Source organism: Diceros bicornis, chromosome 33 (genome assembly GCF_020826845.1).
Source record: "Diceros bicornis minor isolate mBicDic1 chromosome 33, mDicBic1.mat.cur, whole genome shotgun sequence".
Taxonomy (NCBI): Eukaryota; Metazoa; Chordata; class Mammalia; order Perissodactyla; family Rhinocerotidae; genus Diceros; species Diceros bicornis.
In genome coordinates, this window is record NC_080772.1 from 19626202 (window position 1) to 19646138 (window position 19937).

Below are 19937 nucleotides of genomic sequence, written 5' to 3' on the forward strand. Positions count from 1 at the left end.
AAAAACAATGTACACACCTTAATTAATAAATACTTCATTGCTAAAAATTGCTAACCACCATCTGAGCCTTCAGTGAGTTGTAGCCTTCAGGGTCTTGCCTCGATGTTGATGGCTTCTGACCGATCAGGGTGGTGGTTGCTGAAGGTTGCGGTGGCTTTGGCAATTTCTTATAACAAGAAAACAATGAAGTTTGTCACATGGATTGACTCTTCCTTTCATAAATGATTTCTCTGTAGCATGAGATGATACTGGATAGCATTTTACCCACAGTAGAACTTCTTTCAAAATTGGAGTCAATCACGGGAGCCGGCCCAGTGGCGCAAGCGGTTAAGTGTGCGAGCTCCGCTGTGGTGGCCCAGGGTTCGCCAGTTTGGATCCCGGGCATGCACCAACGCATCGTTTAGCAAGCAATGCTGTGGCGGCGTCCCATATAAAGTGGAGGAAGATGGGCATGGATGTTAGCCCAGGGCAAGTCTTCCTCAGCAAAAAGAGGAGGATTGGCAGATGTTAGCTCAGGGCTGATCTTCTTCGCAAAAAAAAAAGAAAAAACAAAACAAAACAAATTGAAGTCAATCCTCTAAATCTCTGCTGTTGCTTTATCAAATACGTTTACTTAATATTCTAAATCCTTTGTTGTCATTTGAACAATTTTCACAGCATCTTCACCAGGAGTACATTCCATATCAAGAAACCACTTTCTTTGCTCATCCATAAGAAGCAACTCCTCACCCATCAAAGTTTTATCATGAGATTGCAGCAATTCAGTCACACCTGCAGGCTCCACTTCTAATTCTAGTTCTTTTGCTATTTCCACCACATCTGCAGTTACTTCCTCCACTGAAGTCTTGAACCCCTCCAAGTCATCCATGAGGGCTGGAATCAACTTCTTCCAAACTCCTGTTAATGTTGATATTTTGAGTGCTTCCCATGAATTACGAATGTTCTTAATGGCATCTAGAATGATGACTCCTTTCCAGAAGGTTTTCAATTTACTTTGCCCAGATCTATCAGAGGAATCACAATCTATGGCAGCTATAGCCTTACAAAATGTATTTCTTAAATAATAAGACTTGAAAGTCGAAATTACTCCTTGATCCATGGGCTGCATAATGGATGTTGTGTTGGCAGGCATGAAAACAACATTAATCCTGTTATACATCTCCATCAGAGCTCTTGGATGACCAGGTGCATTGTCAATGAACAGCAATATTTTGAAAGGAATCTTTCTCTGAGCAGTAGGTCTCAACAGTGGGCTTAAAATATTCAGTACACCATGTTGTGAACAGATGTGCTGACATTCAGGCTTTGTTGTTCCATTTACAGAGCACAGGCAGAGTAGATATACCATCATTCTTAAGGGTCCTAGGATTTCCGGAATGGTCAATGAGCATTGGCTTCAACCTAAAGTCACAAGCTGCATTAGCCCCTAACAAGCGAGTCAGCCTGTCTTTTGAAGCTTTGAAGCCAGGCACTGACTTCTCTCTAGCTATGAAAGTCCTAGATGGCATCTTCTTCCAATAGAAGGCTGTTTCATCTACAGTGAAAATCTGTTGTTTAGGGTAGCCACCTTCATTAATGATCTCAGCTAGACTGTCTGGATAACTAGCTGCAGCTTCTACATCAGCACTTGCTGCTTCACCTCGCACTTTGATGTTACGAAGACGGCTTCTTTCCTTAAACCTCATGAACCAACCTCTGCTGGCTTCAAACTTTTCTTCTCTAACTTTCCCACCTCTCTCAGTCTTCACAGAATTGAAGAGAGTTAGGGCCTTGCTCTGGATTAGGCTTTGGCTTAAGGGAATGTTGTGGCTGGTTTGATCCTCTATCCAGGCCACTAAAATTTTCTCCATATCAGCAATAAGGCTGTTTCGCTTTCTTATTATTCATGTATTCACTAGAGTAGCACTTTTAATTTCCTTCAAGAACTTTTCCTTTGCATTCACAACTTGGCTAATTGTTTGGCACAAGCGGCCTAGCTTTCAGCTTTTCTCGGCTTTCAGCATGCCTTTCTCACTAAGCTTAATCATTTCTAGCTCTTGATTTAAAGTGAGAAACATGTGACTGTTCTTTTCACTTGAACACTTAGAGGCCATTGTAGGGTTATTAACTGGCCTAGTTTCAATACTGTTGTGTCTCAGGGAACAGGGAGGCCGGGGGAGAGGGAGACAGATGGGGAAGAGCTGGTGGGTGGAGCAGTCAGAACACACACAACATTTATTGATTAAGTTCACCATCTCATATGGGTGCAGTTTGTGGTGCCCCCAAAACAATTACAATAGTAGCATCAAAGATCATTGATCATAGATCACCATAACAAATATAATGATAATGAAAAAGTTTGAAATATTACAAGAATTACAGACATGTGACACAGAGACACAAAGTAAGGAAATGTTGTTGGAAAACTGGCCGCGAGAAACTTGCTCGATGCAGGGTTGTCACAAACCTTCAACTTGTAAAAAATCTAATTATCTGTGGAGCGTAATAAAGCAATGCTCACTAAAACAAAGTATGCCTGTAGTATTATACTCCAAATTTTATAAACATAGAAACTGAAGCAGAAAGATATTTAATAACTTCTTCAAAGTCACAGAACTAGTAAGTGCTAGAGCCAAGATTTAAACCAGGACAGGCAGACTCCACAGTCCACCTTCTTAACCACTTTGCTACACTGCCTCACACTTACCTGAGCAAAACATAATTTAAACACTTAAAACATATTCTAGTTTCTTGTTACTACCACAATCTAAATGTTCTGCGTATAGTATGATGTTTTTAACCTCAGTGCCCTTGAATGTCTGTCAGGTTGTCCTGGCAATGAGTACCAAAAATAAGAGAGGAAAAACAGCTTGAAAATTGACCATATGGTAACTCATCAGAATATGATCTTCTGCTAAAGGAATATCTGGAGATTTCCTATATTGCTCTTGTCAGTAGAACAAAACAACAATTCAAAGATCTGGCTGAAAATATAATCTGGGGGAAAAGACAATAATAATAAGACCCCATTTAATCCAGTGGTTAGATTGGATCCAGAAATTAAAAATATACAATGCTTACAAAACTCTCACATAAACAAAAATGAAAACTGCCAGATTGCACCATAAATCTGATTTCTCAATCTAGAGGTATTTTCATGGGATGCAATGGATCTAAAAAAAACCATACCACAAACAGAGTTGAAACTAACAGTATAGGAGAAGCAACAGCAAAAGGAACAAAAGAACAAAAAAATTTTTTTTTTAGCTGAAAAAGAAGCAAATGGCACAGAGGAGAATGGACAAAGAGCAGAAGAAGAGATGGAGATTTTATGTAACTACAGGGGAAAGAAGCAATAAATTCTCTGAAGCCAGTGAAATGATGGAGAACAAAGGCAACAAGGTCAGAGAAGTATCATCAGCAATCAGACGGGTTCTGTAGACTAAGGGTGACAGTGGAGGTATGGTGAGCATGCATCCTGGGAAAGGGCATTCAAATTCCTACTCACTTTGGTAGCCTCTGAGGGGTCACTGTATTTCTAGTAATGCTCCACCAAACATAAGCCATATGGTAGAGCACAGTAGTCTGTGGAAGCATTTAAACTTAAGCCTTAGTATACTAAGGCAGGAGAACAGAGCTATGTTTCACAAAATTAGTCTATGAAATGGATTCTACATCCCCTGTATGAAAAGCACAGGATAGAAGCATGAGAAGGAAAAAAAAAAATGATAGATTGCTGCTTCATCCGCATTATAAGAGCAATGCAGTAATACAAAAAAATAAAAAGGTTGACAAAACTTGTAGATTCTGGATCCAGTAAACTTTAAACTGTATGCAACACACAGACAGACTAAATTACTGTATATGTAAAAAGTTTTCACAGTGATAGTATCAGAGGTAACATTTACTTCTGAGACCTAACTGAAAGATATTTATGAGCAAATGCAGTTGGGGATGAGCTGTACGTTTTTTCTGACATGTGAATGTGCCCAAGCACGAGATGGGCCAGTATAAAGCCAGATCTGGTGTGTCTAAAAAACAGCACTAAAACAAAACTATGGTGCTAAGCAACTATTTTTCAACTTTTAGAGGTAAATCATTCCTAGACAAAATCTATCCCTGCACAGTTCAGTAATACTTATGAAATTAGTGTGGTTTAGCAATGCCTAGCAAATTCTACCCTGGCAAATCCTAGAGGATCAGGTTCTCAAGACTGAAGTGCCCGATATTCTCCTAAATTCTAATGGTTAGGATTCCTAATAGAAATGTACAGATAATTATAAAACTTTATCTTCTTAAAATTTTTAATAGAATCACATTTTTTCTGTTAAGAAACAGAAGCTATAAATAATTAAGCAAAGAATTATTTTTCATGTTTAGTTCCTATAACTTGTCATAACAGATTATTCAGAACAATAGGCCTAAGGACAGCAACATAACTTTTTTGCTGGACAAGTATAGAACTTTCCAGGATGATGCCTGACAATATTCTCACCACTGCCTTGAATACCAGGGTTATCACTGAGTTAGCTTACGGACTAGAATATTACACATGAAAATAAACTCAGATATTCAGAAAGGAATTCAGAAAAACATTTAATGAGAAAGTGAAACACACCACACAAGAATAATATAATCTTGTAATAAATCCAAGACATAACTTTTAATTCTTTCACTATAAGCAAAAATTTAAATATTGAGGTTTTGTATAAAATTGTACATTGGATTTATGTTTGTAGAAGTATCTGGTGGTGATGAATTTGAGACGACAAAGTACTAATAGAATTTGTGCTAAGACTCCTCCGAAATGGCATAAATTTTTAAAACAGAAAGGCATATCATTTGTTCAAATGAGTGACATGTCTCCCCATAACTAACACTGGATTGCTGGATAAATTAGACCTGGGTATGGTCATATAAAGTATATTTACATAAAGAAATATATAGGAAACAGAAATAGTAGGTAAAATGTTGATAGATTGCCTCAATAGATTCTCATAATGATAGTGAAGATGATTTTCTGGAAGGCAAGAAAATCTTTTGGAAGAAAGCTACCCTGGTAGCGGAAGGGCAGACATTACACTGCTCTGGAGTTGTACATGCAGGCATAAAATGGAGAGGTTAAGAGTGCACCCTCAGAGGTATGCTGCCTGAGTGCACGTTCTGGCGCCATTCCTCAAAATTCTCCATGAATGAAATGGTTATTGCAATAATCAAGACAAGATTAGCCTAGTTGGGGGCATGAGCAAGTTATTTAGTCACCCCAAGTTTCCTCATTTATAAATTGAGGACAATAATACCCATCTCGAGGCTACTGAAAGGATTAAGTGAAGTAATACATGTAAAGCAGTTTGAAATGTGCCAAGCACATGGAAAGACTTCAAGTTATATAGTAGGTATAAGATCACACACGATCTTCAACCTTCACAAGAAAAAGGCAAATGACCTCCTTCCTCTAACAAAAAAAAAAAAAGAGAGAGGAAAAAAAAGGACTGCAAGTGGACATTAGGAATTCCTTTCAAGGAAAAAGTGCCAGGGAGTATTTCCAGGGTCAGTGGCCACTGAACACTCTAGTTCTGTCTGTACTTAGAGCAAAAAGTTTTATCTGAAGCAAAGTAAAATAATGGATCAGCATGACTCTCCAAGCACCAAGAAAAGATTACACTATACTTTTGAAAGTTTCCATCAGAAGTGGTAAAAAAAACAGTCAGTGATGTAAACTGTTAAGTTTCAATTATTTGGGCATTCATATGAAAAAAAGCTAACCTTCAAAAGAACACTAGATATTGTTCGACACACTGGGAATTTTTAAAATCTGAAATAAACTAAATATTACATAGTAAAATAAACCATAGTATAGGTTTTCTTCTAGAAAACAAACTAAAAATGAGAAATACCTGGTAATGTATATAATATACAAATTCTAAAGGCCTTTCCAAAGAAGCTTATAATGAGAATTGCCAGGAAATCCCTTCAGTTTACCCATCATGCAGTCCTATATCATGAACTCAGAAAGACAAATTATCCTCTATTTTCAAAGACAGATAAAAGGGGAATAAGTTTTCTGTAAAGGAAATAAAACATTTGTGTTCTTTTTCATCAAGGTTACCATTTCAAATGCCCATTAATATCTACTGTAACTTAAATTTTTATACTGTTTAGCTCCTTCCATATTCTATGATCTAAAAAGCAAAATTATAGGTACCTTATCATCTAAATCACAGCATATCACACAGTATAGTAAGGAAGTTATTTTGGCAATAATTTTTTTTTTTTTTTACTACTGAGGAAAATGTATCTAAATGCTACAGAATTAAAATAGTATTCATCTGAAAAGGGAATAAAATGAATACCTACCTATCTACAGCAACAACAACACTTTGAGAACTGGTTTCTCCAATGGATTCCTGAATACTTGCTATCTGCTTCCAGTCCACATTTCCTCCAACTACCACACAGAAAAGAGAGTCGTTTCAGTTTGAAAATAATTCAGTGGAAGAATACACTTACAGATCTAAAACAGATTTCTGAAATCAATTAGTTTCCTAATGAAAGAAATAAAGCTTTGGGTGAACGATTCTTTTGGCATCAGTGACCTTTATCAAGGCCAAATGCGCTTAATGAGCCATACTAAGTGGTGCAACAGACATAGTTATCAAGACACAAACTGTATTTGCAAAGATTGCACAAATTAGGGGCACTGAGAATTTAGATCACAAAATTAATGACATTAGACATACTTTTCCTTAATGTTTAAGAAACATAGCACTAACTCCAGTTTCAACGATACCTTCTTGATTCCCAATTCCATATAATTAGGTCTTCCCTGTCACTTAATCTCCAGTCCCGTTTACAAATGCTTACTGGAAATTCTACCTTGTATGTTCTAACATTCTCTTATTTCTTTTCCCCCAAAAGAGTGGTTCCATGTGTTGGACAGCAGAGCAATTACTCCAGTTTTCAAACTCTTAATCTTACAATCATCTTTGATATCTTTCCCCTCTTCCACTAGTCACTAAATCTTTCTTTTGACCTGTTTTTCATATCTTTCATTCCTATTCAGTTTAGATCCTTACCATTTCAGGCCCAGATTACTGAAACAGTTTCCTGACTGCTTTCCCTGCTGCTATGTTTCCCCTCTTCAATCTCTCATTCATTCTCCTGCCAGATTAATTTTCCTAAATCATCACGTTCATTTTGCTTACTCTTACTTTCAGGATAAAGTATAAACTTTTTAGCCTAGCATTTAAGGCAGTTCCCTCCAACATTCTAGCCAATATGTGCCTCTTTTCAGGCTATCCCTTAACTATCTAAAACTTATTTACCAAGACCCAGTTTGAAGGATTCCTCTCCATTGTTCTCATCTTCCACTGAACTAAGCGTTTACTTAAGTAAGTACTACTCAAATCAGAATTTTTTTCATGCAGTTTCATATACATTACTTTAGGTGTGCTAATGTTGCCTTCTCAGCCAGATAAAAAGTTCCCTAAGGTTAGGAACCAAGTCACACATATATTTTTGTATTCCTCTACCCTACTCAATATTAAGTCCAAAGCAGATGCTCAACAAATACTTGTTGACTCGATTGAGTGGACACTCAATAAATGCCCTTATGAATGTAAACATAATAGAGGATGTTATTTAAACCAGTTGAAGGCAAATTCTATTCCAGAAACTGAACAACATGAAAAATATGTGATCCCTATCCCCACAGAGTTAATAATTTACCAGTAGAGACAGACTCACAATCAACTTTAATAAAATGTAATGATTACTTCATGGCTGAAATGAACTAACTACATATAAGAAAAGTTTTGCTAAACACAACTAATTTTGATAGGGGAAGGGACAACAGGGGGCTGCCAGCTCTTGGAAGTCTTCACATATGATAAAGTATTAATTCAAGTTGGAACTAGAAGGATAGTCATGTGGGAAAGGAGGAAGAAAGAAAAGTAATTCAGGTAGAAGGAGCAGCACACACAAAGTAATGGAAGTACGCAAGTGAACATCATGCTTTAACACACTTGGGTGTCGCCACAATGGAGGATTTGGCAAGGGACAAGGAAGAAGGGAGAGAACAGCAGTATTAGATGAAGCTGAAAAGACAGACTAGAAACAGAATGTGAAGAATCCTGACTGTCATGTTTAATGTACCACTTTTGAAAACCATTAGACCTTTTAGAAGACTGACACGATCCAAACTATTTTCTGAAAAATAATTCTGGCATTATTTGGAGAACACAGTACAACAGGAAGACATACTGGAGCCTGGGAGAGAAATTAAGAGTCTATTTCTATGATACAACTGAACATGGATGAAAGCCTGAAATAAATGACAGAGAGTTGAGGTGGTAGGGAAAGAATGTCAATCAACACTTGAACTGCGTAGCGCATTATAGGAATTTAATGAAGAAAAATCTATGAGAAAAATAACGATAATCACCACATAACTGTCTTTGAGTATCAACTGAATGTCCTTCTTATAGAGCTCTCTATACCCTTTATATTTAAATATACTAATTTTTAATCATTAATAATAAACATATTTAGAGGAATCAAAGAATATATAAAACATTTAGCAATCCGAAGAACCTAGTTCACAAATATGTGAAATCTTTCAAAGATCTGTATGACAGTGTAACATAATAAAATAACTTCAGTTTTACCAAAAAAATTACTCAAAAGCACAAATATTTAGGTTAACTAAGAACAAAGATGTAGGTGTTGTGAATATTCACTTAAGATTTACATGACCAAACCACTGAATTTCTAACCTTTAATATATACCTTAAAAGAACAGTATGCATATAGTTCAAATCTAATAATCTCATGCTATATATATATAAATAACTAAAGTTCCATGTTTCCGAAAAGTGAAAGTACAGACTTGTATCATATCACTCAGAAAGTCAGATAAATATATACTCAGCCCTATTTTTTTTTTAATTTTATTTATTTATTTATTTTTTTCCCCCAAAGCCCCAGTAGATAGTTGTATGTCATAGTTGCACATCCTTCTAGTTGCTGTATGTGGGACGCGGCCTCAGCATGGCCGGAGAAGCGGTACATCGGTGCGCGCCCGCGGTCCGAATGCGGGCCGCCAGCAGCGGATATATATATATATATATATGTATATATATATATATATATATCTGTGTGTTATATATATATATATATATATATATATACAGACAGACCAGACCAGCTCGATTATCTGTACCACATCCTCTTCTAGCTTAAATTCTGACTACAGCATCCTGCTGAAGAAAGCATCTGTCGTCTAAGTAGATGACAGGGCACAGATGGACAAGGGCGGACATCTGCCACATTGGGCTAGTTGGTAACCAATGAGATGGCCTGAAGGGAGGGCTCTGCCCAACAGGGGCCAAGTCATCAGACTGGCTCCCTTTAGGATGTAGACTCAAAAATGAGAGACCTGATCAATCAGGAGTGAGTGGAGAATGGAGCAGGCCAAAAAGAGAAGCAGATGACATACGAGACAGCCTAGATGAAAGAGAGGTGGAAGACTATGGCTGGTCGTGTAAGTGGCTTGGAAGCCTGAAATTCTGTTTCATTTCCAGATCCAAAATGTGTCTATTTTTATGTAAATTCCCTTTTGCTGAAGGGAGAAGGCCGGTCATCTCACATCCTTGCAACCTAAGTAGCACAGTGATGGAATTAATTTTAATTCACTTTCAAGTATACTAGTAAACATTATCAACAAGTATCATTATTTCTCGTCTGACTAAAACTTTTAAAAGAGAAAACATTCCACTGGTGTTTTATTTTTAGTGTAACCTACTTTTGTTACTTGCCAAAACTGAGCCTTGGCAATTTGCACCTGTCATTCTTTTGGCCCTCCCACACTCCCTAAGCCTTTAAAAAAAAAAAAAAAAAGTCTTTCAGAAGCTATCAATGCCCATTCATTTCACTTGCCTGTAAATTTTCTCATCTGTATCTCATGTTACCTTCTGGAGTAACTATAGTTCTAATGTTCCGAGTCAGATTTCCAGGTTGCATAAGTCACTGTGCAGGTACTCAGGCAGCTCTAAATCCTGCTGCTGGGTTACCAAGTTATTAGGTCTACACCTGCACCTCCCAGAACCATAGCATCTAAAATATAACTGAGGTACAGACTGCACTGCTGGCTGCCAGCTGGATTACCACTGGGAACTTAACTGGCCCCAGTCCAACCTGAAGCCACAACATGGTCCTGGTCTTTACTTCTTTCCCTATAGATCATTTTTCAAGCTTGAAAATTCTTTTGGATTTCCTAAAAATTTTTACTGCAAGCAACAACAGAAAAATCACTAAAAGATAAAAAAATAGAAAATGTCCAGAAATATAATGTTACAGTACAAAGTTTTTAAAAGATAAATATTCCTAAATCTCAGACGTATTCCCTTCTGCTCTAAGTCATGTTTCTAGATTTCTTAGTTGGAAGTGGGGTAAAGATGGATAGAGACTAATCCAGACTCCATTAATATACCAGCCACTGTACTAAGTCCATTTATATATATTCTTATTTAATCCTAACAACTCTGTAAGTAGATCACCATTAGTTTGCAAAAGAGAAAACTGAAGCTCAGAGAGTTAAAATAACTTGCACACAGTAAGGAATAAACACATAAGAATTCAAACCCAGAAGTACAGTACTCAAAGTCAAAGTCAGTCTAAACTTTACTTCTTCCCTGGTGGTACTCTTTCCTTTGATGACTAAAAATGTATTGTCTTTGGTTATTCTGTATCCATTTTCGCTAATTTTTTCCTTTGTTCTGTTGGGTTAAATATCTGGAAGTTCCTGGCCACACTGAGCACATGGGGAACCATGGCAAAGTTTCCATATTGGCAGAAGAGTTTGGTTAGGTCTGCACAGCGCCTTTAAAAAATCTGAATATGAATGCTTTCTCCAGTTGCCCCAACTATTTATCACCTTGTAGAAGCCTTCACTCATTTAAGTTACTTGTTTAGTCTTAAAAGCAGGTAATTTTATACTACACCCTTCTCTCACTCCCAACTACGAGATTAAGACTAAGGGTCTTTTAATGCTGCAAACTAGACCAGGTAAAAAAGAGTTAGCTCTCTACATAGCCACCTGTGCTTTTCCTCATAAGCTTAGCCAAAAGGCATTTTATCATATCCCTCTAATTATATTTCATCGCTATAATAAAATTACTTATATTGAGCAAGTTAAAAACAATTTTTGATACTTTTTTTTTTTTTTTTTTTGTGGTGAGGAGATCAGCCCTGAGCTAATATCTGCCAATCCTCCTCTTTTTGTTGAGGAAGACCGGCCCTGGGCTAACATCCATGCCCAACTTCCTCCACTTTATATGGGACACCGCCACAGCATGGCTTGCCAAGCAGTGCGATGGTGCGCGCCCGGGATCCAAACCAGCGAACCCCGGGCCACCTCAGCACAGTGCATGCACTTAACCCTTGCGGCACCAGGCCGGCCCCAATTTTTGATACTTTATAAAAATAATTTAAAAAATTCTTACCCAGCCCCAGACCCACAAATTCATCAGGAGCCTGATCTTTTGTTCCAGTTAGAGATCCTTCTCTACCTCTCACTGTTCCAGAAATGTATCGAGGTTTCACTCCAGTTCCTATAAGTTGTGCAAGCTCCAGCTGGCTGATGCACTTCAGAATCTTAATTACGAAAGGAAAAAAATGTTTAATTCCATGTTAGAAATGTTCACAAAAATATTTAAAAGTATGCAGCCAGGATTTAAACATAGGCTACATTATAAATCATTATATATAAAAAGCTAAACGTACTTATTCTGAATGTACTAAATGAATTTTCTTCCAAACACTTAAACGTATCGGTGATAGAATACTTAGCATTAGCTCATTTTATAAACCAAATTGCAAAGTTGAAAATAAAGAAAGTGCTTATACCTCATGCCATGAATTTCCTAAATAATTTCCATCTGTATGAGCCACTGTGATAAGTGTTTTTATTGTGTCAATGTTCTTCTGTTTCATTTCAGTAATACCAGAACTCACTGTAAGTAAGGTAAATCGTGCTAGCGCCTGGACATATGCATCTCTTTCCAGCTATGAAAAAGAGAAAAGTATATAAACACGGTTGTAAACACAATAGAGTGATCTCTAAATCTCTGCTTGCTTGTTTAGTAAGTTTTTAACTGACAAGTCATGAATTACATACAACACCTCAAACTACAGTTTTTTAAAATTTTAAGATGATAAATAAAGCAGCAAAGGATGAATTTCTAAAATCCAAAGCCAATGGAGGTGTCAAATCAAGATAAGATTTTAGTGATAACAAATGAATGCATATAGTAAAAAAAATTCATTGAGCACTTATGTTTCAAGTACTGTGTAGACTAGCAGAAACCTGATTTATAAATTTGCTCATTTTTTCTCTACAGCTAGATTGTGCTTTTTAAGCCATAACATTCATAATTAAATGTGAAATGGGTTTTAAAAAAGAAATCAAGCAAGCTTCAGTTAAAATTTATTACCAAACAAAGCATAAAAATTATAAGAAGGGACTGTCTTCATGAAAATTATGTACCAGATACTTGGTTCTCTTAATCTGTTTTTAGGCTCAGGTAAAGTTATAAAGTGAGATATATAAAATATGAAAAAAATATATAATATGATTCAATAAATATGAACATGCAACATATTTCAACAAGATATTCAAATTAACATATAGGAATTCAAAGTGTTGGAAACTTTGTATGTAGCTAATATTCTACAGAGAAAAAAAACGCAAACCAAAGTTATGATGATGAATTTTAGACACATCAGTATAGAACTACTCCTGTCATAACTTCCTGGAAACTTAAACATTAAGGCTCATTTAAATTCCATCATAAACTTGAAATTAGTTCTTAATAAGCCAGACATAAAAAAATAATCTAAACTATAGTAATGGCATAAGTAATTTACATTTTCCACACTGGCTACAAAGGCAAAATTCTTTGTTACCTGAATGCTGAAAATGCATGCAATTCTGATTGCACATCTTATACCTTCCAGGCAAAGAGAGGCTACTTCAGTATCATCACAATCTTGTAGACCCACACTGAATGCAGCCAGAAAGGGTGTCCAAGCCAACTAGTAAAATTAAAAATTTAAAACATATCATGGACATCAAGTGATAATTAAATTTCACAATAATACTACATTAATATTTCTCAAAGCTTTCAAACAATAAAAGATTTGAGGAAATTCTGAAAAAAAGCAACGAGTTTCTTGGCATAGTTATTTGGAAAGCTTTCTTCCTAGGCTTAAGAGGGAGAGCAAGAATATAAATTCAGTAGAGGACCCTAGGCATATTTTAAGCACAGCATCTATAAATTATTCACATCAATAAAAAATGGGAATAGTCAGTATTCATAAATGATATTAGTTTTACCCCTGGCTTCAGAACTCATCTCTCTGTAAGCTTTGCCCCTTGCAATATTTCACGGACTTTTTATTTCCAAGAAAATCCTTTCAGTCATTTTCCTACTTGCAACAATCACATTGTTCTCTTTTCCTTAAGCCTGCTCCCTAGGGATCCTTTAGCCTTATTTGTTTTGTAGTCAAATATTTTACATTGAGACATCAGTGATATCTCCGGTTCCCAGTTGGACAAGACTTTAAAAATATAGTTCAGTAAAACACTTCTTCATTACAGACTATGAAAGCCAACAAACACTAAATTTTACTATCAAAACTAAATACCTAGTGATACTGTAATGTAAAACAAAAAGAGTTACATTTAGACTACTGAAAATCCTAATATCAAAACGTGTATATCAGTGTGTGCGTGTGTGTGTGTGTAACTTTGAAATGTCTGATGCAAGAGTATTTGCTGCTTTTAGTAAGTCATGATGAAGCACAACTATATATCCATACAGATGAGAAATGTTTATACCAGTGTGCTACAGAAATGACAACTGAAAATTTTAAAAGATCTAAAAAGTTTTCATCGTTATTAAGGAAAACAGAATTACCCAAAGCTTTGCTTGTAACATCAGAAAGTTTAGAAGTAAAAGTTTATAATCCCTAAAAAAAAGGCACATAAGCCACAGTACCTAATGTTTAGTCCTAACTTTGTCATTTATTTAATCTCTCTGAACCTCACATTTCCTCTTTAATACCTGTACCACCACTAGAGATGCTGTGGGAAGCATATGAAGTACAGTACTTTTAAAATACAAAGTACCACATGAAAGCAATAAATTATACATTCTAAGAAATGGCACATCTATTTGGAAACCTGTGTAATATTTTATAAAACTGGAAGTATAAATGGTTCTTAAGCCAGCGAAAAAACGTTTAATTCCATTAGGAATTAAAGGCAACAATTTCTCCTATCAAATTAGACCTAAATAATATCTGGGGGACAGTGAAATTGTCTACTCCTAACTGTTTCAACTTTTGTAGAATACAATTTGGCCACATGTAAAAAAATTCTTAATAAGGTTTATATCCTTTAATATTATATCACATTCTAGGAATCTCTCACTCATTCCTTTACCCAGTCAATATTTGTTTATTGAGCACTTACTACAAGCCAGGAATTGTGCTAGATATTGGGAAAAGTGAACAGAACAGACGTAGTCCCTTGCTTCATGGAGCTAAAAGTCTAGTACAGAGATAGATATTAAATTGTAAAATAAATAAATGTATAAATACAAATTGTTATAAATACAACGAAGGAAAAACGTAGCATGTTATAAAAAAGGACCTAATTTGGTTTAGAGGGGTCAGGGCAGAACTCTGAGAAGTTATCATTCAAAGTGCAACCCAATCAGGCAAAGAAGGAAAGAACATTCTAGACAAAGGACACAGCTCGTAAGAACGCTCTGCAGAGAAAATAATTTAGGACATTCTAGAAACTGAAAGAATGCTAGTGTGACTGCAGAAATCCAGCGATGAGGTTGGAGAGGCAGGGAGAGCCAGACAACAGAAGGTCTACAGACCCTACAGACTCTCATGATACCCTACAGTATCATGCAAAGGCAGCGAAGGGCCTTAAGGAAGAGGGTGACATTTCATTTTGTATTTTAAAATGATCACTCTGGTCTCTGCACATGGATAAGAGGAGCACAAAAGCAGTCATAAAGATGTCAGTTAGGAGGACACTACAGTAATAATAGAAATGAGGGTGCCTGGAGAGGGAAATGGCAATAGAAATGGCAGTAAGGAGAAAGATTCCTAAGTCTAGCTTAGAAGATATTTAAATAAACTATAAACCAGAGACTATATCATAAAAGCTACTTATGAAGAATTTTTAATTATATGGGGAAATCCTTATGTGAGAAACAGCAAGATACAAAATTCTTTCTATAGTATGATCACAACTGTTTAAGATAAAAAAGTAGTATATCAACATATCAAAAGAAGTTTTTTCTGAGTGGCAGAATTATGTCTGGTTCCCTATTATTGTTTTTTTCATTCTCCGCCTCCCCACTACAAAAATATTTGAGAAGAAAAAGAAAATAAGGGTATAAGATTATTGAAAACAAAACAAAAAGCTGCTTTATAAAATTTATTTCATAATAGAAAGTGTTTCTTATATTTCAACATCATTTTCTATATTATTCCAAAAGACAAGGCCAGTTATACTGCACTATTCCTTCTAACATTATTTCCCTAGCTCCCCCACTCTCATCCTATAATTCTTCACCAACTTTTAGGAAAATCATTATCACACAGATCTTGAAGTATGAGGAGAAGTAATTATAAAATTTTAGAGCTAAAAAGAGAGCACAGAAATTCTGCGGTCATCTTTTACTACCCATACACACGTGCAGTTAATGTGTGAAGGATAACTCAAATTAAGATCTTCAGCCTCCACAGACCATTTTACCCTTAACACACTGTCTCACAACTGGAATGTACTTTACCCATTTTCCCTTCTCAAACGTGACTAGACTGTCCTCCGCTTGCCTACAATCCTTACGATGCACTGCTTACTCATTCCAGAATTTGGAGAAAGGGTAGAAAAAAAGAATAGGAAGGACTAGAAAATCAAATTTTAAAGAACCAGTAAGTACAAAAGTCTCCCCTTATCCACAGGGGATATGTTCCAAGACCCCTAGCAGATGCCTGAAACCGCAAATAATAATGAACCCTATATATACTATGTTTTCTCCTATACATATATATTTGAGGTGCGACAGCAAAACTAGCAAGACTTTCCTTTTCCTCCTTCACAATTTCACAGATAAAAGACTGATTCTTATTGTAGATCTTAGCAACCTCAGCATATGATTTTTTTTCTTTCCTTATTAAGTCAAGAACTTTGACCTTTTCACTCTTTCTTTCCTTATTAAGTCAAGAACTTTCCCCTTGAAGCACTTTACGGCTTCTCTTAGGCATATCCAAATTGCCAGCATCACTACTCTTGCACTTTGGGGCCATTATTAATTAAAATAAGGGTTACTTGAACAGCAGCACTGTGATACCACAACAGTCGATCCGATCACTGAGAAGGCTGCTAAGTGACTAATGGGTGGGTAACGTATACAGCATGGATACACTGGACAAAGGGATGATTCCCATGTCTCAGGCAGGACAGAGTGGGTCGGGGCGGGATTTCATCACACTACTCAGAACTGCGTGCAATTTAGAACTCACAAATTGTTTATTTCTGGAATTTTCCATTTAATATTTTCACACCACAGTTGACTGCAGGTAACTGAAACCACGCAAAGCAAAACTGTGGATAAGGGAGGACTACTATATCACTCTTCCTAGATCAACCTATAACCATAAATAATGCTCCCTTTTGTTCCTTACTCTACTTTCTGGGCTCTAGGCATACTCAGAACCCTTATTTAGTTCCTGGGCCAGAAGCACTAAAGAGAGCAAGCTCAAGATCACTTTGAAATTTCAGGTAACTCCAAAGGTTTAAATAGTATTCATTTAGAGAAAATCAGGCCAAGGATTAAAGATCATTCTCTGAAATCTATTTTTTTTTTTTTTTGTGAGGAAGATCAGCCCTGAGCTAACATCCGAGGCCAATCCTCCTCTTTTTTTTTTTTTTTTTTTTTAATATGTGGTCTTTGTGTCTGGCTTTTACTTGGCATGTTTTAATTTTCTTTTTTTTTTTCCCCCCAAAGCCCCAGTAGATAGTTGTATGTCATAGCTGCACATCCTTCTAGTTGCTGTATGTGGGACGCGGCCTCAGCATGGCGGGAGAAGCGGTGCGTCGCTGTGCACCCGGGATCCGAACCCAGGCTGCCAGCAGCGGAGCGTGCGCACTTAACCACTAAGCCACTGGGCCGGCCCCAATCCTCCTCTTTTTTGCTGAGGAAGATTGGTTCTGGGCTAACATCCATGCCCACCTTCCTCTACTTTATATGGGACACCGCCACAGCATGGCTTGACAAGCAGTGTGTTGGTGTGCGCCTGGGATCCAAACCTGCGAACCCCAGGCCACCGCAGCAGAATGCGCGAACCTAACTGCTGCACCACCAGGCAGGCCCCTGAAATCTTTCTATTCTTAATTCTTAAGATCACACACCTGTTAATTGCTAATAGTGCATAATTTTTCTCATTCTCTTTAAGAGAAAATCTATATTTGCTACGTCCTATAAAACATGGCTTTTGCTTTTGGGTCTACGTTAATGGGCTATATCACTGTATTTCCTTAACTTAAAAATATAATGGGGGGCCAGCCCCGTGGCATAGTGGTTAAGTTCAGCGTGCTCCGCTTTGGTGGCCCAGGTTCACGGGTTCAGATCTTGGGCGTGGACCTAACACCACTTGTCAGCCATGCTGTGGTGGCGACTCACCTATAAAAAAATAGAGGGACACGGGGCCAGCCCGGTGGCGTAGCAGTTAAGTTCACGCGCCCTGCTTCGGTGGCCCGGGGTTTGCAGGTTCGGTTCCTGGGCGCAGACCAACGTACCACTTGTCAAGCCATGCGGCGGCAACATCCCATATAAAGTAGAGGAAGATGGGCACGGATGTTAGCCTAGGGCCAGTCTTCCTCAGCAAAAACAGGAGGATTGGCATCAGATGTTAGCTCAGGGCTAATCTTCCTCAACAACAACAACAAAAAAGGAAGACTGGCAGGAGATGTTAGCTCAGAGCTAACCTTCCTCAACCAAAAAAAAGAAAAAAAATATGCTGAACAAAATTATATGTAAATGTATAATGCAACCAAAAGTTATTAGTAACTCCTACCTTAAACATGGGTCTCACATGCTCCAAATGTGTTGCACTTGTAAAAGGTGCCTGAACATGGCTCACGGCCTCCATGAGTGCTTTAGCTGTCTTGGCCATCTGTTCCATTTCTAAGTTATACAGAAGTCTTCTTTGTTTTTCACTGGCTACATCTGAAACAGCAAACACTATTAGCATTTAAAATATAAAACACTTAAAAATGTTATTTTGATGTTTTACTATAAAATAATAAATACCACAAATTAATACTAATTAAAAATAGTCCTAGGAAGCCAGATACAAAAGGTCACATAATATATGATTTCATTTATATGAAATATCTAGAGTATGTAAATCCATAGAAACAAAAAGCAGACTGGTGGTGGTAGCCAGGGGTTGGGGAGAGGGAGAGAATGTGAAGTAACTGCTTAATGGATACAGGGTTTTATTTTGGGGTGATAAAAATGTTTTGGAACTAGATACAGGTGGTGGCTGCACAACACTGTGAATATACTAAATGCCAGGGAATCGTTCACTTCAAAATGGTTAATGTTATGTTATACAAATTTCACCTCAAAAATAAAAAAAAAATCCTAAGAGTTAGGGATAAGCAGAAAACCTATGGAGAGGGAAGAGAGTAGGTACAAATCTGTCACAATGCAAGTATTACGGAAACAACTCAAATATGGGATGAGAGAGCAGGAGAAGAGAGATAAAAGGCAACAGCATCCTTATATGACACATGCTTGAATGGCATCTCCTGAATTAACAAGAACACAGTAGCCCTAACACTCCAGGATGATCTTAGTATTTCACCACACCACCATCTCCTTCCCATATCCAGCTTTTCATTGATTTCCTATCACCATATACAAAATAGACCAGAGAAAGAAGGATATGAAGATGTTATAATATGCGTATGAGGAGGAAAATTGAATCAGAGAATTGGCATTTACTTAGGTGTGAAAACTAACTCTTGATCAATACACTTAACAATGTTATAAGCAAAAATGCTGAAAATAACTACCAAGTAAACTGCTGATTGGTACTGGACTACAATAAGCCAAGGACGCCTAGTTCGAGATTTGGCTTTGCCACTCTTTGGGTTTTTAATGCAGAGATTTAATAAAAGTTTTTACACTATACTCAGCTCATAGATTCTATGATTCTAAGTTTTTTAACCTCTCTGGACTTCAGTATCCTCATCCATAAAAAGAGGGAGAACTTACTAAAGCTCCTTAGAATCATTCCCTGTATTATTCCAAAAGATAAGGCCAGCTATACTCTGCTATTCCTTCTAACATTATCTCCCTAGCCCCTGGCTCTCATCTTATAATTCTTCATCAACTTCTAAAGATATACATATCACACAGGCCTTTTTGCTTTTGTCCATAGAATAGCAACAGAATTCTGCTACTGTCACTAGAATTTTGCTACTGCAATCTGTTTTGTTGGGTAAAGCCTGAGATTACATTTCCAAGTGGAAGTGCTCAAAAAGGCAGGAGTCCTCTTTCCATATCACTGTTACATTCTTGAGCCACTACCATCACCTCATTCCTGCAGTCAGAGTTTAGCTCTAATTTAACCACCACTGTTTACATGTACAGATTGTCTAGAATGGAGCCAGGCCCACAGTTGGTTCCTAATGCTGGCTAGATCTAGGAACTCTATAGTGATATAATTTGTGGTGCATCTGAAGCAGTGATTCCCAATTCCATGAGCTCCTCCATGATCCTACCTTTCCCGACCTCCTTGAATCACCCCTACTTCCAGCTCCCATTTATGTGTAACAATAGATGAAAACATGGAAATATGGT

General features: G+C 37.0%; 1 protein-coding gene across 2 annotated transcripts in view; it reads right to left on the minus strand.

The window, feature by feature from the left end:
• ARFGEF1 (ADP ribosylation factor guanine nucleotide exchange factor 1) overlaps nucleotides 1–19937 on the minus strand; it is a 151630-nt gene that overhangs the window by 28365 nt on the left and 103328 nt on the right. For both annotated transcript variants that reach the window (XM_058528826.1, XM_058528825.1), the window contains exons 19-23: nucleotides 18142–18293; nucleotides 12943–13071; nucleotides 11884–12042; nucleotides 11481–11631; nucleotides 6337–6427 (exon numbers count right to left, since the gene is read on the minus strand). In XM_058528826.1, coding sequence (XP_058384809.1) covers nucleotides 6337–6427; nucleotides 11481–11631; nucleotides 11884–12042; nucleotides 12943–13071; nucleotides 18142–18293 — 682 coding nt within the window. The remainder of the gene's footprint in view (nucleotides 1–6336; nucleotides 6428–11480; nucleotides 11632–11883; nucleotides 12043–12942; nucleotides 13072–18141; nucleotides 18294–19937) is intronic.